Source organism: Hibiscus syriacus, unplaced genomic scaffold (assembly GCF_006381635.1).
Source record: "Hibiscus syriacus cultivar Baekdansim isolate YM2019G1 unplaced genomic scaffold, ASM638163v2 tig00004457_pilon, whole genome shotgun sequence".
Lineage (NCBI taxonomy): Eukaryota > Viridiplantae > Streptophyta > Magnoliopsida > Malvales > Malvaceae > Hibiscus > Hibiscus syriacus.
This window is the reverse complement of record NW_024062017.1, coordinates 256,878-274,483: the sequence shown is the minus strand read 5'-3', so window position 1 is coordinate 274,483 and position 17,606 is coordinate 256,878. Positions and strand designations below refer to the sequence as shown.

General features: G+C 37.9%; 1 protein-coding gene and 1 long non-coding RNA gene across 2 annotated transcripts; one reads left to right on the top strand and one right to left on the bottom strand.

Annotated features, from left to right (window-relative positions):
• Positions 1-468: 468 nt before the first annotated feature.
• On the bottom strand, positions 469-13,375 carry LOC120194670. The gene is made up of 5 exons (XR_005522997.1): positions 13,263-13,375; positions 12,935-12,950; positions 12,359-12,366; positions 4,478-4,482; positions 469-483 (listed from the first exon to the last, which is right to left on the bottom strand). It is a non-coding gene; the product is annotated as an uncharacterized LOC120194670 (long non-coding RNA).
• On the top strand, positions 13,097-16,446 carry LOC120194641 (RGG repeats nuclear RNA binding protein A-like). Its single transcript, XM_039196900.1, has 7 exons — positions 13,097-13,484; positions 14,039-14,339; positions 14,424-14,489; positions 14,624-14,753; positions 15,220-15,378; positions 15,467-15,520; positions 16,066-16,446. Exons 1-7 carry the CDS (start codon positions 13,301-13,303, stop codon positions 16,240-16,242), a joined length of 1,071 nt encoding a protein of 356 aa, XP_039052831.1. The 5' UTR covers positions 13,097-13,300; the 3' UTR covers positions 16,243-16,446.
• Positions 16,447-17,606: the final 1,160 nt, after the last annotated feature.

Genomic DNA, 17,606 nt, shown 5'->3' with positions numbered 1-17,606 from the left:
TGGCGTTAAGCTCAATGAACCGGCTTTTGTCTCCGGTCATATGTCTTGAGCATCCACTATCAAGGTACCATGAATTTGAATTTAATTTCCCGTGCCTTGTAGCAATGCTCCTTTCCCTACAAACATAGATTGATTTTTGATTTTTGGTACCCAAATTCTTTTGGGTCCATATTCATTAGTTTCCAAAATCCTAGTCCCCTTAGGTATCCATTTGTGTAGGATATTTTTATCTTTAGTAGTAATGAGTTCTTTAGGAACCCACATACTTCTAATGATTTTTCCATTAGAGGTTCTTTGGGGACCTCTATGATTGTAGTTTCTAAAACTTTTTCTAACAAAGTTGGATTTTGAATTTCCACCTTTTTCAAAATGTTTTGTTCCAACTTTATCAAAAGAAGTTTTAAGATCATCAATTTTCTTTTGATGATCATCATTGATCTTTTGAAAGTAAATTTTGCAAATCTAAATTTTTCTTTTCAAACTCTTCTAGTTTGATTTGCAAATCTTTGATTTTACTTTCAAGATCGTTGTTGGTTTTGGATATGAGTTTGTTTTCATTTTTCAATTTTGAAACATCATTTTTATATTTTAAAAACAATTTCTCATAATCCGAAGCCAACCCATTGTACTCCTCAAATAACTCATCATAAGATAAATCATCAAAATCGGATGAGTTAGAGGTTACCTTAGAATCTTCCCCGAATGCCATCAAGCACAAGTTTGCTACTTCTTGTTCCTCTTCATCGGAACTTTCTTCATCGCTCCATGTAGCCACATGAGCCTTGTGCTTATTCTTTGATTGACTTCAATTGTGGGCAATCATATTTGACATGCCCCGACTTTTTGCATTCATAGCAAATGATTGGGTCCTTCTCTTTTGGTTCATTTTTGAGGCATTCGTTTCGTTTGAATTTTCTTCCTTGGTAAGGTCTCATCATTTTTCTGAACCGTTTGGCAAACAATGCCATTTCCTCGTCATCATCATCATTATTAGAATCACTCTCATCTTTTGTGGATTTGAGAGCAACTCCAATATTTTTCTTCTTCTCCTTTTCCTTTGGTGTCTCTTCAACTTTATCAAGGTCCACCTCATCTTCAAGCATCATCTCATGAGTGAGGAGTGAACCGATAAGTTCTTCAAGAGTTAAGGACGATAGGTCCTTAGACTCGATGATTACCGTCTTCTTTGATTGCCATGATTTTGGGAGGGAGTAGACTAACTTCCTCACAAGCTTTTCATTTGAGATGATCTCTCAAATATGATTTGAGACCATTGACAATCGTTGAAAATCTATCCGTCATAGCTTTGATGTCTTCATTTGGTTTCATCCTGAAATTTTCATAGCTATGCGTTAGAATACTAATTTTTGATTTCTTTACCTCATCTGTACCTTCATGTGTGACTTGAAGCTTGTCCCATATTTCTTTGGCAGTTGTACATGATGAAACTCTTCCGTATTCATCTGGTCCAAGAGCACAAAAAATAATATGGATGGCTTTGGAGTTGAGCTGAAACATTCTTGTCTCTCCTTCACTCCACAACCTTGGATGAGTGAGAGGTTTGATATATCCTTCTTCTACAGCATTCCATGCTCCCATGTCACTTGCTTGAATGAATTACATCATTCTATTCTTCCAATAGGCATAGTTAGCTCCATTGAAGAAAGGAGGCTTGTTGACGGGCATCGAATCGAGACCGGAGTCGAAGTTTGAAGCGGAGGCCATTGATGACTTTAATAATCGATATAACCCTTCCCGAATCAACTCAAGAGGCGATTAAACCTTCAAATGAGTTAGGCTCTGATGCCAATTGTTGAGTTAATTGATCGATGAAATCGGCCAAGAGGGGGTGAATTGGCAATTAAAATTTCGTGGAAGCTTTTATAGAAAAATTGAAAGTAATTGCACAGCGATTTACAGTGGTTCGACTTTCTCAAACAAAGTCTACGTCCACTACCTTAGCTATCCACACTAAGGATTTTCCAACAAATTCACTAATTTGTTCTTTCTTTTGAGGCCAAAGAGATAACCTTACAAAAACCCTCAAGAGTATACCCCAACTCTTGAGAACACTCTTTTTCCCAAAGAGAAGATTACAAATTTGCAAACTTACAAGAAAACCTCACAAGGTAAGATGTTTGCACAATTCTAGAACAAGAAAAGAACACTCAAAGATAATTACAAATGAGCACAAATGGTGTTCTTGAAAGCAAAATGAATATTGAAAGGAAAAATGGCTTGATTTGTACAAACCTGGTGTTTGATGCTTTCTCTCTTGTTTCTCTATGATTTCTTGTTGATCAAGGGCTTCAGAACTTGTTTAAATACACCTTGAATCTCTTCTGAACGTTGGGGATGATTAGTGAAGATCATATAGCCGTTTTAGTGTGAAAACAATTAATAAAACAGTTTGGAGCGTGGGGGAATCGGTACCCCCTATGGGGAATCGGTTCCTAAGTGTAAAATTCAAATATTTCGACCGTTGAACAGGGGGGAATCGGTACCCCCTATGAGGGAATCGGTTCCCTCCGAGCATTCTGGAAATCTCGGAGCCAAACCATTCAGGGGGAATCGGTACCCCCTTGGGGGGGAATCGGTTCCCTCTGAGCAATCTGGAATTTTTGGCTTTGAAATGGTTCAAAATACTTTGAAAGATTATTTTGAAATTATTTTAAGATTAAAACTTAATTTTACACTTAAGTAAGGATTAAAAATGATTTTTGAAATATTTTGAGTAATGTTTTGATATTCGAATAATTATATCGAATATACTTGGAAAATCATTTTGGAAAATCTTAAAATTCATTTAACTTAATTTGTTATATCGAAATATCAAAATGTTTTCAACAAAATAGATAATTCATATTACCTTTCGACAAGTGGAAAGTCAAACGTAGTCCGACTAATCGGTGTCAAAAATGGAAGTCTATGCCAAGCCCATGATTGTAGCAGCAATAGACATCCACCGATTTTTGATGTATTATTATCATTCACGACTAATGACGCCTTGCACATCTCACGATACAAGAACACCAATAACGTCGATCCCCAGCTATATTGCCTACTATTCTCAAAATTTCTTAAAAAAGAAGATATTGAGTGTGAACATAACTACCGGATTTATCCGGCATCAAAATTACGCCAATCAATTGCAATATATATGCTCGTGTTGCATATATAATTTCGTGCTTCGTACTATTTGGTTGAAGCTGAAATTCATTCTTCAACCATGACAACCTCACACGCCACCCTTTACACTCTGGTGGTACGTGTGTTTTCCCAAGAAAAAAACTGCAAAGTTGTGCCACATTTGTAAACTCATGTGTCATTACCACCGGCATCCCATTAGTTTAGACCCGAGTTGCATTGTCACATCCTCCAGAGTAATCGTACATTCGCCACACGGCAAATGAAACGTGTGCGTTTCTGGTCTCCAACGTTCAATCAACACACTGATCAAACTTGGGACCAACTTGTAATCTCGCACAAATGTTACATACCAAAATTCAACCTTTTGCAGGTTTTCTTCTATCAACGGTGCGGCTTGGGCACTTTATGTAGCCGATGACGAAAGACTCGCTGCTCGTCCTCCTGTAATTAAATAATGCAAAAAAATTATCACAAATCATAAAATAATATTCAAATATTTATTAATAATAATTTATTAAACAATTATTTTATTCACAATTATTCCCAAATGACTTGAAATATGTTAATTGTCAAGTCTCAACAGTGAAATTTGGTCAGCCATTCAAATGAATCTGTAAAAAAAATTAAACAACAGTATTTAAAAAATCATTTAATATAATCTAATGTTAAGTAACTAACTAACTAACTAACTAACTAATTTACAACACAACAAAAAAATTTAATATAATAACTTATAATTTACTACTAAAAAACTAATTAACTAAATTTTTTATATAATATAAATTCAACAAACAAATATAACTTAACTATTTAACTAAAACAAACTAATTACATATTTTTTTATACATAACTAACGACTAACAAATTAACTAATTATTTTTATTAATATGTAACTATCAAACATACTAATTAAATAATTTTTTATTTCTATATGATATAACTTAAACTAACAATTATATAACTTAAACTAACAAACTAATTAACTAATTTTTTATTTTACCCTAATTTATAATAATAAACTAATTAACTAATAATTTATAATAATAAACTAATTTAAATAATTATTCTTTTATATAACTTAAACTAATAAACTATTTTTTATTATAATAAAACTTAAACTACTAATAAACTACTTAACTAAATTTTTTATATAATATAAATTCAATAACCAAAATATAACTTAACTATTTAACTAACTACAAACTAATTAAATATTAGACTAACTAACACGCTAATTGATTATTTTTTTAATATATAACTATCAAACAAACTAATTAAATAATTTTATATTTATGTATCATATAACTTAAACTAACAATAATATAACTTAAACTAACAAACTAATTAACTAAAATTTTGTTTTACCTTAAACTAACTAACTAATTAACTAAAATTTTGTTTTACCTTAAACCATAAACTAACAAACTAATAATTTAAAATAATAAACTAATTTAATTATTTAAAAAACTTACCTCGATGTTGTGCTCTCCCTTTCTTCTTCTTCCTCTTTTCCCTTGCTCTCTTCTCTCTTTCTTTCTTTTATGTTTCACTCATTAACCCATCCAATATATAATACAACCACCCATCTCGTCTGCTTCAATTATATCACCCTCAAGTTGTCATTCACGTGAGCTGAACGACTGCAATAATGCAACAATAAGGACTGCAATAATGCAGCAATAAGGGCTGCAATAATGCAACAATAAGTGCTGCAATAATGCAGCTGAATTCACGCTGCATGGGAGCAGGGGCGCATCGAGAGGGGGCAGTCGTGCAGAGGCGACCAATAACCGTGAACATTGGCGACCTATCCCATGCGAAGTGTTGTGCATGCAAAGCATGCATGTCGCTCGGATGCCTTGGCGACCTACCATGTCGCTGGGATGCCATGGCGTCCTACAATGTCGCTCGGATGCCATGGCGATCTCCAAGCTCGCTCGGATGCCATGGCGACCTACGGCTGCACTGTAGAATTCACCCTATCTCAGCAAATAATATGGCGATAGCATTATCTCGTGAAATAAAAAGTTCGAGAATATTATATCGGGGAATTTGCCATACAACATACGTGTATTTTATTGGACGATATGCACAAATCTGATACCAATATCGAAGCCTCTATTGGATCGCTAAATTTTAGGCCCAAATGAAAAAAAACGAATTTATTTAGTTTTAATGATCTTAAAGGCCTTATTTTATGGATGATTGGGCTTTAGAATTATACAATAATCAATTAACTATATATCAGTTTTAGTTAAAAATATTGAATGCTATATTTTAAGTAATAATAAATATTATTATAATATTTTTCATCATTTTATACTTGTATGTAATTTTTAAATAAAATAACTAAAATTTAATATTTAAATGGTTAAAAATCAAACACTAGACTAATAAATTGTATTTATTTACTTTTTTATGACTATAATAATTTATTGAATACATTTCTATAAATACTATAATTAAAATATTTTTTTTGAACTGAAAGAAACAAAATTACATCAAGTACGTAGATACAGTGGGCTGTCAATATCACGAGGAAGAAGCTATTGAAGCGAAGAAGGAACAGCGTCCAGCAGAGTGACTCCAAATAAACTTGAGGGACTCGATTTAGCAAGAGAATCAGCAAGGAGATTAGCTTCACGTGGAATCCATCGCATGAAAGCTCCCAACGACGTCGGCGAAGCTGGAGAATAGTACGGAGCAGCGAACAACAATCCATAGCAACAGGGGTCTTCAGCAGTCTTAATAGCTTCCAAACAATCTGATTGAGGAGAACCTTTTGATAAACAATCGGTATTAACACAAATCCAATTAATCGGGAGGCAGCTTTTCCCATTGGACAACACGGGCAGTTTATCGAGGTTACGAAGTAACTCAACTTCAAGGTCTGAAAGAGGCTACGGGGCAGGGCGGAGAGGTAAGCTCTGCATGGGAGAGCTAGCGTGAAAATGTCTCGCCCAGGAAATCGAAACAGCAAAAGCAACATCGAGGGTACAACAGTCTTGGGTAAAAACCAGCTCATTACGACGTTTCCATAGCTACCATATAAAGGAAACAAAAACTGGTTCCAAGAGCAGTGGGCTGGAGACCTCGAAGAGCTTGTTAAAGATTCATAGGCAGAGGACACATGGAAGAGACGATTCAGACTCCATCGCCAAATGCACGTATCCTGCTCGGCTGGATCAAACGGGGGCAAAGTACCAAGGATATGGTTAATGGCGGTGCTGGAGAGTAAAGACGACAGTAAGCTAATGTCCCATTCACCATTCTGGTTCTCCAAACTAGCAACATTGCAGTGAGGAACCGTGCGAGCTGGAGGTTGAATGTGCTCACGAAGAGCACCCAAAGAAGGAAGCCAAACCATGTATATTGGAGCGAAAGTCTACCCAAATTTTGGACAAAGAATTCCAAAAAGGAGAGCACGATTGCACGAAGCCTTGTGGATCGAAACTAGAAAGGATTCGGTGACCCTATACTTTTGGCACAACAAACGGATCCAAAACGAACCCTGCTTGGTAATTAAGGCAAAGCAGACTTTCATAAGGAGAGCCTTGTTTTGTTCACGGATGCGTCGGAAGCCCAAACCACCTCGGTTAAGTGGTTGACAAAGAGTTTCCCAATTGATCGGGGAAAACACATGTTTTGTGGTGGAAGATCCCCAAACAAATCACCAAATAAGTTGTTCAGTGGAATTACAAACACCAACCGGGAGGAGACCGTTCTGCATGAAGTAGACCGGAATGGAAGCGAGAACCGATTTGGCCAAAGTAATACGACCATCCATGGAGAGAAACCGGGAAGCCTATCCATTTAAAAAAAAACTTGCATCTTCTCCAATATAAATTATAATCAGACCGAGTAACTCGACGATGCTGGACTGGTACACCCAAGTACTTCCCAAGCTCAGTAACATAACGAAAACCCAAGCGATCACTGATTGCCTCCTGCATGGATTTGCTCGTGGAAGGAAGAAGAAAATAGTTGTATTCTGTTTATTAACTTTATGGGCAGAGTAGGCACCGAAACAGTCCAAAGTGGAATTGATCACATCTGCATTCAGAATATCAGCTCGAGCATAAAGAATTAAATCATCCGCAAAGAACAAATGAGAGAGAGGTAGTCCACGCTGAACAAACCGGAAAGGCTCTCAAATCTTCTTAGCAATATTGTCTATAATAGAATGTCCAAGCCGTTCCATGGCCAGAACATATAAATTCGGAGACACGGGATCTCCTTGATGAATGCCACATTCTGGTTTAAACGATTCGGTTAAAGTACCATTTCATTGTACCCGGAAAGAAAAAGAGGTAACACAATGCACGATAATAAGGGTCAAATTTGGTGGGAACCCAGCATCACACAATGTATCATGTATAAAATCCCGCCGCAGCTGATCAAAAGCCTTTTCAAGGTCAATTTTGATAGTCATCCAACCTTGGTTGCTTTTCGAATGTCATATGGAATGAATCGCTTCTTGGTTAAGGATAATATTCTCTGTGATAGAGCGGCCTTAAATGAAACTTGTCTGATTCGAGTGAACAATCTGAGGCATGATGGGTTTCAAATGCCGAACAAAGATTTTTTGTTAGAAGTTTATAGATGACAGTGCAGAGGCTTATCGGTCGAAATTTCATAGAGGTCTCCGAATGGTCAATCTTTGGAATAAGCACAATAGTAGTCATGTTTAGAGCAGCTTCTAGCTCACCGCCAAGGAAAGCACCTTGATACAGTTGCAGACAGCAGTCACCACAATCGACCATTGTTTCTGAAAAAATTCTGCATGTAAACCATCATGACCTGATGGTTTCAAAGGAGCCACTTCCTTAAGAGCAGCATAAATTTCATCAGGCGAAGGAACCGCGTCCAGGGATGGCCAATGTTCCTTCGGAAAGCAAGGAAAATGCCTAGCAATAGGGAAAGTATCATGCCGCAAATCATCAACCGAAAACAAAGCTTTAAAATGCCTTACTGCAGCGTCATGGAGAACCTGCTGATCATCAGTCCAATCACCATTAACTTTCAAAACCAAAATGAGGTTACGCTGTTTACGAGCTTTTGCTTTCCGATGAAACTAGACTGTGTTGCGATCACCAAAAGAAATCCAGTCAGCACGAGACCGTTGCTTCTAAAGAAGCTCTTCCTGGTCAAGTAAAGACTCCAGCTCGCTGAGGAGAGCAGATTCCAGCTTATGGAGGGAAGCAGTAGGCCGGAGTTGGAGAGCACGTTGAGTTCCTAGAAGTCGTGCCATAACCATACGTTTTTTGGAACCAATATAGCCAAAAACAGACTTGTTCCAAACATCAGCCGCTTTGGAGAAATGGGCGATGGAAGTAGAAAGGCTACCCATGTCAGACTAGTTGTCACTCACTATACGTTGAAAATCACCAAACGAGCATGAGTAAAGAGCAAGGTGGAAGCATATCTCGGTGATCATCGTCCAACAGAAAATTCTAAAAATCCTTACAATGAGGCGTGGAAGCAGTTCCTCCTGTTCGATCAGAAGAAACCAACGTAGCATTAAAGTCTCCTAACAAATCCAAGGCTGACGGTTATAACAAGCAAGGTGGCGCAGGCATAGTATAAAATAGCGGTTGCGGCATTTGTCGCGGTTGCGGATGCTGCGGACGTTACGTAACGTGTTGTGGTGGTAGCGGGCGTGATTTTTTAACGTGTTGCAGCTGTCGCGGGCGATTGCGTTGCTATAATATTGCGTCGCGGTGGCCTTCAAAACCGTTACGATACGGCCGTTACACTGCGTTGCGGCTGCAATTTAATACCATGGGCGCAGGTGAGACCAAAGAGCTCGTCTTTTCGAAGCATTAGGACTAGCGTAGATAACTGTACCTAGAAGAGATAGTGTCTCGTTTGTGCGTGATACGACAGTGAATAAACTGTGAGTGGCTATAGAGAATATCAACAGAAACTGAATCTTATCAACAGAGCCAGATTCCACCAGAAAACCCCGCCGCTTCAACGCAATGAGAGTTAGGAAAACCCAACGCAGCGATAACAGAATCAGCCTTAGAGCTGATGATGCGAGGCTCAACAAACTCGACAACATCAGGTTTATAATCCCTGAGAAATTATCTGACAACAGTCAAGAACCGATAGTAGCCTCAACCCTGTTCGTTCCAACAAAAATTTTTAAAATTCATAATAAATAATACAAAGTGGGAGAAGCATAGACAAACTCAAAAGGCCATTGGAGCAGCAAATTCCCCAACAGGCGCATCATCAATGATAATTTCCATTGGATCTTTCGCAACTCCGCTGACATAATGCGGTGCTCACCCATGTTGAGAGCCTGATTAGATTGGCCAGGATCCGGAGGTTCATTCGAAGAAACATCACAGTCAAAAGCGGTGGGAATGGGGATATTAGGATCGGAGTTCTCAGAGAGAACGACCGAAGAGTGCTTCGTTTTATCAAGTGTAACAATCTGCCGAGTACTGTCAGTACGAACACCATACAATCCGGCTGTAGTGCCCGATGAGTAGCTAGCGGAGGAGACTGCGTCACAGCTAAAGGACGAGGCATAGTAACCGTTTTCTTCATTGTAACAATCCCACAGGATTTATTCGGTTTACTGGGCTGATCACTAGCTTTTTCTTTACCTTTGGCTTTAGAAACCAAAGATGCGGCTGAAGCATCGTGTGAAGAAGACGCAAGCAAAGGCGCATCCGGAAGGCCAGTAGTAGAAGCTGCAGGTATGACGTCATTAGGCAAGGCTATGGGACTGAAACGGGAGCCGGCCACAGCAGCAGATTTGCTGGTACCAGCCTGATCACTCATTTGTTTCTTAGAGACCTTGCGTTGTTTCTTTTCAACCAGCATCAATGGCTCATAGGATGGCTCTCCATTTTGATCAACGGAAGAGTTATTAACCTCCGATGTGAGACCATGTGCTGGAGATGGCTTTGCATTTGGGTAAGCATCCAAGGTATGGTTGTAAGTACCACAATGAAAGGATACGATTGGCAAAGACTCATACTCTACCGTCTGAACATGGCCATTGATGACAAGCTTAGAGACCAAGGGCTTATTCAAATTAACACGGATAGTCATACGAGCGAATCGTCCACGTCAACCAGAATCAGTTTGGTAATCGATCTTGATCACCAGCCCAATGCTCTCACTAATCTCGGTGATGATGCTACGTTTATAAAGAGTGATAAGCAAGCCCGGCAAACGCATCCATGCAACGACCTTACTCGAATAAGGTTGCGATGTCGTGAAATCTTCAGTTCAGGGCTCAATCGTCAGATAATGGCCATAAACGCCAAGGACCTTCCGATAAAACCCTGAGATAATCGTTGTGGCTGCGCAAAGTGACAAGGAAATAATCGTTCTCAATATCCATGATATGTAGGGCTTGAGTGGGTTTCCATAGGTCAAAGATCCGATTACGTAAGGAGTTATAGTCAATGCGACGTCCAAGTAGCTTAACAACAATTGTTTGACTGAGGCTCTTGACGGGTAAGAGGCCATTAATCATACCACGTCGAACATCACCCTCAAGAATATCGATGTCGTCATCTTCTATGTCGTCATCAGTAACGGGAATGGAGGGTACAGAGTCGGCCATGAGCCGATCGCGATAAGAGCTAGGTGCAGGCAGAGTGGAAGAAGGATTCTCCAAGGAATCGGGTGGGGTGGGGGCTCATCCGGAGGTTTATCCCGATCATTAAGCGGCTTCTTGATTGCCCTATCGTCGGAAACAATAGGAGGCGGGGACACAGCAGGAGACGGGAGCACGCTAGGGTTTTCCATTATTATAGAATTTTATTTGTTAATTTTTTTAATATGACAATAAATTAATTTAGTTGACTTACTATATGGAATTTTTGTGAATAATCAATGCTGATTATAATGTAATATCTGTTAAAATATTTCTTAATCATTAATAATACATACATTCCCGCATATGCATCGTCAAACCTAACAAACTAAAACCTCTAAGAAATATAACAATTACTTTAATTACCGATATCATTTACAAATTTTACCGTATCAAAACTTAAATCACAATAATAAAAAGTGCATGGTTTTATATATAATACAATGATTATTATAAGAGAAAATCGCCTCAGTGACCAAAAATGCCTTATAATATACGATTTTAATCAACTTTTTTTGGATTTGCCAAAATGACCAACAAAATCGCAATGCGAAACAAAAATCGCAACGCGATTTAGAAAATCGCAATGTTGAAAAGAAAATCGCAACGGTCAAAAGAAAATCGCAACGCGATCTTCCAAGAATCGCAACGCGATTCCAAGAATCGCAAAACGGCAAAAGAAAATCTCAAAAGCAGTAGAGCTGTTCGTATTGCATTTGTTTCTTAAGAATTTTCTCTAAAAAGATAGTATCCGCGCGGACGTCGAAGACACGTATTACCACGACCACGACCACGACCACGACCACGACCACGACCACGACCACGACCACGACCACGACCACGACCACGACCACGACCACGACCACGACCACGACCAGAGACGAGACGGCGGCGGCGGCGGAGCGCGAGAGTCCCCCTTGTTCTCTTTCACTCAACAAGGAAATGAGAAATTCAAACCTTAAATACACTTCCCAATAGTGTTTCCAATACTATGTGGGATTGAACATTACCAACAATCTTCACATGTCAACCTATTTTGCTAAGAGCTTGAGTGTGACTATAAGAGATATTAGTTCATTTGGTATGCCAAAATTGTTTTGTTTAGTGAAAAAGGGTGGGTTGCCGTATACAAATATAATTTCTACCCGGTTATGCATACATGTGGATTTATACACAACAATTCTACATTCAAGACTCTCCTCATAGCTGATCAATTTCTTGTAGATTTTTTGTTGCTTTGTGATATTGTAGATAAAGTTACAAATTATGATTTTAAATTCTCTACTGGATGGAACTGGAAGCATAGTTCAAGTTTATTACAAGGTCCAAAGTTCCACCAAAGGTTGCAGGGACATCATTTCACGACAAATAAAAGCAATTTACTTGGTTTATGGTTTATTAGTTACACTTCTTCAAATGAACTAATCTCCAACAATTTTAGTGAATGGCACAGTCAAATTAAGCACACAAAATAGGTTGACATGTGAAGGTTGTTGGTAATGTTCAATCCCACATAGTATTGGAAACACTATTGGGAAGTGTATTTAAGGCTTGGATTTCTCATTTCCTTGTTGAGTGAAAGAGAACAAGGGGGACTCTCGCGCGCCGCCGCCGCCGCCGTCTCGTCTCGGGTCGTGGTCGTGGTCGTGGTCGTGGTCGTGGTCGTGGTCGTGGTCGTGGTCGTGGTCATACGTGTCTTCGACACGTCCGCGCGGATACTATCTTTTTAGAGAAAATTTTTAAGAAACAAATGCAATACGAACAACTCTACTGCTTTTGAGATTTTCTTTTGCCGTTTTGCGATTCTTGGAATCGCGTTGCGATTTTCTCAATCGCGTTGCGATTATTGGAATCGCGTTGCGATTCTTGGAATCGCAACGCGATTCTTTGGCTCGCATTGCGATTCTTGGAAGATCGCGTTGCGATTTTCTTTTGACCGTTGCGATTTTCTTTTCAACGTTGCGATTTTCTAAATCACGTTGCGATTTTGATATCGCGTTGCGATTTTGTTGGTCATTTTGGCAAATCCAAAAAAAGTTGATTAAAATCGTATATTATAAGACATTTTTGGTCACTGAGGCGATTTTCTCTTATTATAAATAATGAAGGTTTTTTTTTTTTTTTGAGATTGACTATATGTATTAAAATCCTTTTCTCCTAGACCAAAAAGGGAAAAAATCTTTTTTCTGAACTTATTTATTGAAGAAATCTATGTCGTCTTGTATTTATTATGAATCAAATGCACAAGTCTTAAAATGAACTCGCCCACATAATAAGAAAACCAATAGGGTTTTTAAGATTAGGTTTAGCCTCAGTCTCAGTTCTCTGCCGCATTGCCTAGGGTTTTGCTAATCCATTCGATTATCTCAGTTTTCTTACCTTCCAAATCCCGATCTCAGATCTTTTTTCATTTCTTTCATTCATATTCACTTCTATGGCCTTAATAATACAATAGCGCTCTCTTGGTTGCTATTTCGTTTTCTTTTTTAACTTAAAAAAGAAAAGGCGTCATTTTCTTTGACTTAACCAATGGCAACCCAGAACCTATTCGATCTCTTGGATGATGATACGGAAGACCCAAGTTTGGTTATTGCCGCTGCTGAGAAGAAGATGCTTGAAAAGCCCAAGAAATCTCCTGTTTCGGCCCCGGCTCAAGCTCAGCCGGCTAAGCCTGCGAAGCTCCCCACCAAGCCACCTCCTCCTGCTCAAGCTGGTAACTTTTGTTTCTTTTTCCTCCACAAATCCGTTTGATCGTATGCTTTGTTTTGAATTCAATGCGAAGAAATGAATTAGATTGTTGGGTTATCTTTTTTTGGGTTATCTTTGTTTCAGTATTTTGGTGGGTTATCTTTGTTGTGATTGTTTGTTGCTTTAATGTATGGACGTTCATTTGATTGAAATTTGAGGTAAAACCAAGGACATCTCTGAATCTAGAGATTATCTGTTAGAATAAATCTTTGATGAAGTCAATTGGTGAAGTTGTATGCGTTTCAATATTAAAAATGAGGCAAAATTAACATATTAGTGAACTCTATCGATTCAGTTTGTCTTGCTATAATTGCTTGTATCAATCCCATCCAAAACTCTTGTGAAGTTAAAACTTTATGTTGAAGTGCATCATGCGGCTCATCATGGATGATATGGTTCTATTGCTTAACTCTCCCTTAGGTTTCATTTACCTTTTGTTGACCATTGACAAGCCCTTTGAAGTGTGGTGTGCTACTCATTTATCTTTTCATCCTTTTTTCTCATGTTTGCCTAATGCAGCGAGAGAGGCAAGGAATGAGCCTGGACGTGGAGGAGGCCGCGGTGGTGGACGTGGGCGTGGATTAAGTGGCAGAGGATTCAATCGTGATTCCACTGTTAGTGATAACTCCAATGCATTTTCAGGAGGGTACAGACCTTCTGAAGAGGGAGAAGAAAGGAAGCAAACTGAAAGGCGTGGTGGCTATGGTGGCCCGCGAGGTTCCTTCCGTGGCGGTCGCCGCGGTGGGTTTAATGATGGAGAATTTGGAGAGGGGGAACGTCCTCGCAGGGTGTATGATCGCCGCAGTGGGACTGGGCATGGGTAAGTATTGTTGTGTTATTTGAGGTTTGATTGTTTTGTTTAAACTATTCATCACGTTATTTATCTGTCTTTAAACATAAACAGGAATGAGTTCAAACGTGATGGTGCTGGGCGTGGTAATTGGGGTAGCCCTACTGATGAAGTTGCTCCGTGAGTATCTGTTTTGCCAAACTGTTAATTTTTTTCACAACAAAGCTCTTTATGTTATTATGCTCTATACACATAATTTTTGTGTTACCCAAACTATTCTGCTTATATATCCTGCTATTTTGGCCCAAAATAAGGGAGATTGAAGAAAATGTCCCCGAGGATGAAAAGAATATTGGCATTGAGAATCAGCCTGGAGAGGATGATGCTGCGGATGCCAGCAAGGAGAATGCTGCAAAAGAAACCGAGGAGGAGCCTGAAATTAAGGTAGTTTTTCTTTTTCACAGTTAATGCCTTTGTTTTGTAGAGAAATGGGCAGGGGATAACAAAATTATTTGCTGTGTTTTCCCAATTGTGGTTCTTCTTGTTTATTTAGTGATTAGGGAACAACATGTATTGAGATATCTTACCTGAACTGTCAGTCTATTAAAACATTTTTTAATAACGGCAATGTGTCTAGTAACATTACTTCTATTAGTAATTCTAATCCTTTCAAAGTTCATGGCACCTATGGTCGAACTGTAATTAAATCTAGGTGATGCGTGTTAGATGAAAGTATGTTGTTTCTGAAATGTTGGGTAAATTACATCTTTAAAGATTTTGAATTGTAATACTGGCCATGCTTTCACATTGTTTAACAGAATCAACTTTTGGATAATTGAGTACTCAACTTAGTTGCCTGGTTTAGTAAGCCTTGGTGGAAGTTAATGTTGTCATTCTTTCTGTCTTATAGGAGATGACCTTGGAAGAATATGAGAAGGTTCTTGAGGAGAAGAGGAAAGCTCTGCTTGCCCTCAAGACAAATGAAGAAAGGAAAGTTGATACCAAAGAGTTCGAGTCCATGCAACAACTTTCAAACAAGAAGAGCAATGATGATATCTTTATCAAACTGGCAAGATATCTTAGCTTTCTTCTTTTGGTTTTTATGGTTTCAAATATTTAATTTATAGTGGCATATTGACTTAGCTTATGGTTTTTAGGGTTCTGAAAAGGACAAGCGCAAAGATGCTGATAAAGAAGAAAAAGCCAAAAAGGTTTGCATATTTTTGTCACATGTTATTGTTGGTTAACTGCCTTCATATAGATGTGAGTTAATACCAAATAATTTGACATTTATCTTTCTTAGGATGCCATCTTCCCTTTCTAACTTAATTGATTCTTAAGAAGTATAGTCATTAATTTGTTTAACGAAGTATGAATGCTTCTTTGTACTTTGATTCTTAATTGGCTGTTCCCATGTCACGGTCTATATTACTTTTGACAATGCAATTAGCCTAAACTAATTTAGACATTAATGGTAACTGATTGAGGGCATGCATGCCTGGTTAACAGCATAATGGTTGTTATTTGCTAAGCAACATGAAAATGAATCTGCAAAATGCATAGTCCAGCTTGTACTATCTTATTGTGATGTAATTGCATAATTATGTGAAGTTTGAAAGTTTTGCAGTACTTGATGCATATGTGAAATGGTATCTTTGCATTAAGTTTTCTGCCTTAATAACTATTATTAGTGCTGATGATGTGTTTAACGTATTGTCTTCCCTTTTCAAAATTCTGCATGGATGTTTCGGTGTAGTCTGTCAGCATCAATGAGTTCCTGAAGCCAGCTGAAGGTGAGAGGTACTATGGACCGGGGCGTGGTCGAGGCCGTGGCCGTGGTCCCAGAGGAGGGTATGGAGGCAATGCAACAAGCAACGTGTCAGCTCCCTCAATCGAAGACCCTGGGCACTTTCCTTCACTGGGTGGCAAGTGAGTCTGCAGTGCCACAATCTACACAATGCGTTTCCCCTTGTCTGGGACTTTATTGTGATCTATTCCATAGTCAGGATCTACAAACTTTTACTGTTTTCGAGTGTAAATTTAGATAATTTGCCCATTCCCTGGCATGCATGCATGCATGCATACTTTGTTTTGTTTTACTATTTTTGGTTAAAATCAGAACAAAGGTTCATTACGACTGAGAAGTAGTGTCAGTTTTGATTCGATTTAGGTTAAGATGGTTTAGTCCGAGTTTGAGACGTGGCATTCATGATATCCTTTTAGATCTCTGTTTTACTGACGAGTCTAGTTTTCTCCTGGCTTTAAATGTTGTTTCTTTTAAGATAAAAATGTTTGCTGAAGGGAAGCTTTAATGCCTGTTGTTAATTGTGTTATGTCATACTTGGCATGAATGATCGATGACAGAATGTCGCGTCTCTATTTTCAGCCTGCAGGTGTTGTTCTTTCTGCAGATTTTCAAAACAATATACCTATTCCAATGACACTAGGATTCTGAGGGGCCTTATAATGAGCTCACTAAAACTATTTTAAGGAAAGTTAAAGTTGGGAATTCATGCAAGTACATATTAAAATCAATTGTTGCCCTTTACAAAGAAATTAAATTCAGTATTTATTTGAATTCCTTGAACGATCTCAGTGATTACTATTGAAGTATTGTTCTCTTTAAAAGTTTGGGTTTGAGCGGCTAGTTAGCTATGTTTATAATGTGGTTCGTTGTTAATTGATTAAGAATTTTTTTAATATATATTAATCTTGCAACCATCTTAGATTAATTATCGAACAATTTAATCATATATATTAAAAGCAATTTTCTTTAGAAAAACCATTTTTATTTAATTTTCAATTTCACCTATCATTAAAAAGATAAACATATATATTTTAAAATTTAATTGTCTAATATAAATTTACTTTAAAAGATAAAGAAATAAATATGGTATATTTGAATGTCTTTATTCTTTATCAAGTAAATCCATTTATCCCAAGTCTTTCAAATGAAATTGAAGCTCTTATGTATGGATATGATAAAATTCATATGAAATATTTATCAGTATTAATGTATAAGTAGATGGATAGATATTAATTTATAAGAGTTTTCAGTACATATAGGTTGATATAGATATACATTATTCAAACCTGGAACTCCGACATTGGTGGCGACTTCCATTTTCCACCAGAGAAAACAAGAAAGAAACTTGAGATTTGGACCGATCTCGTTGCACTTTGCACCACATGTTTGTTCCTCATTCAAGGTACTTCACTCATTAATATTACATCAAATTTCTAAAGATTTATGGCAGTGGAGGGCTCTCTTTGTATTTTTATTTTCCATTTTTTGTT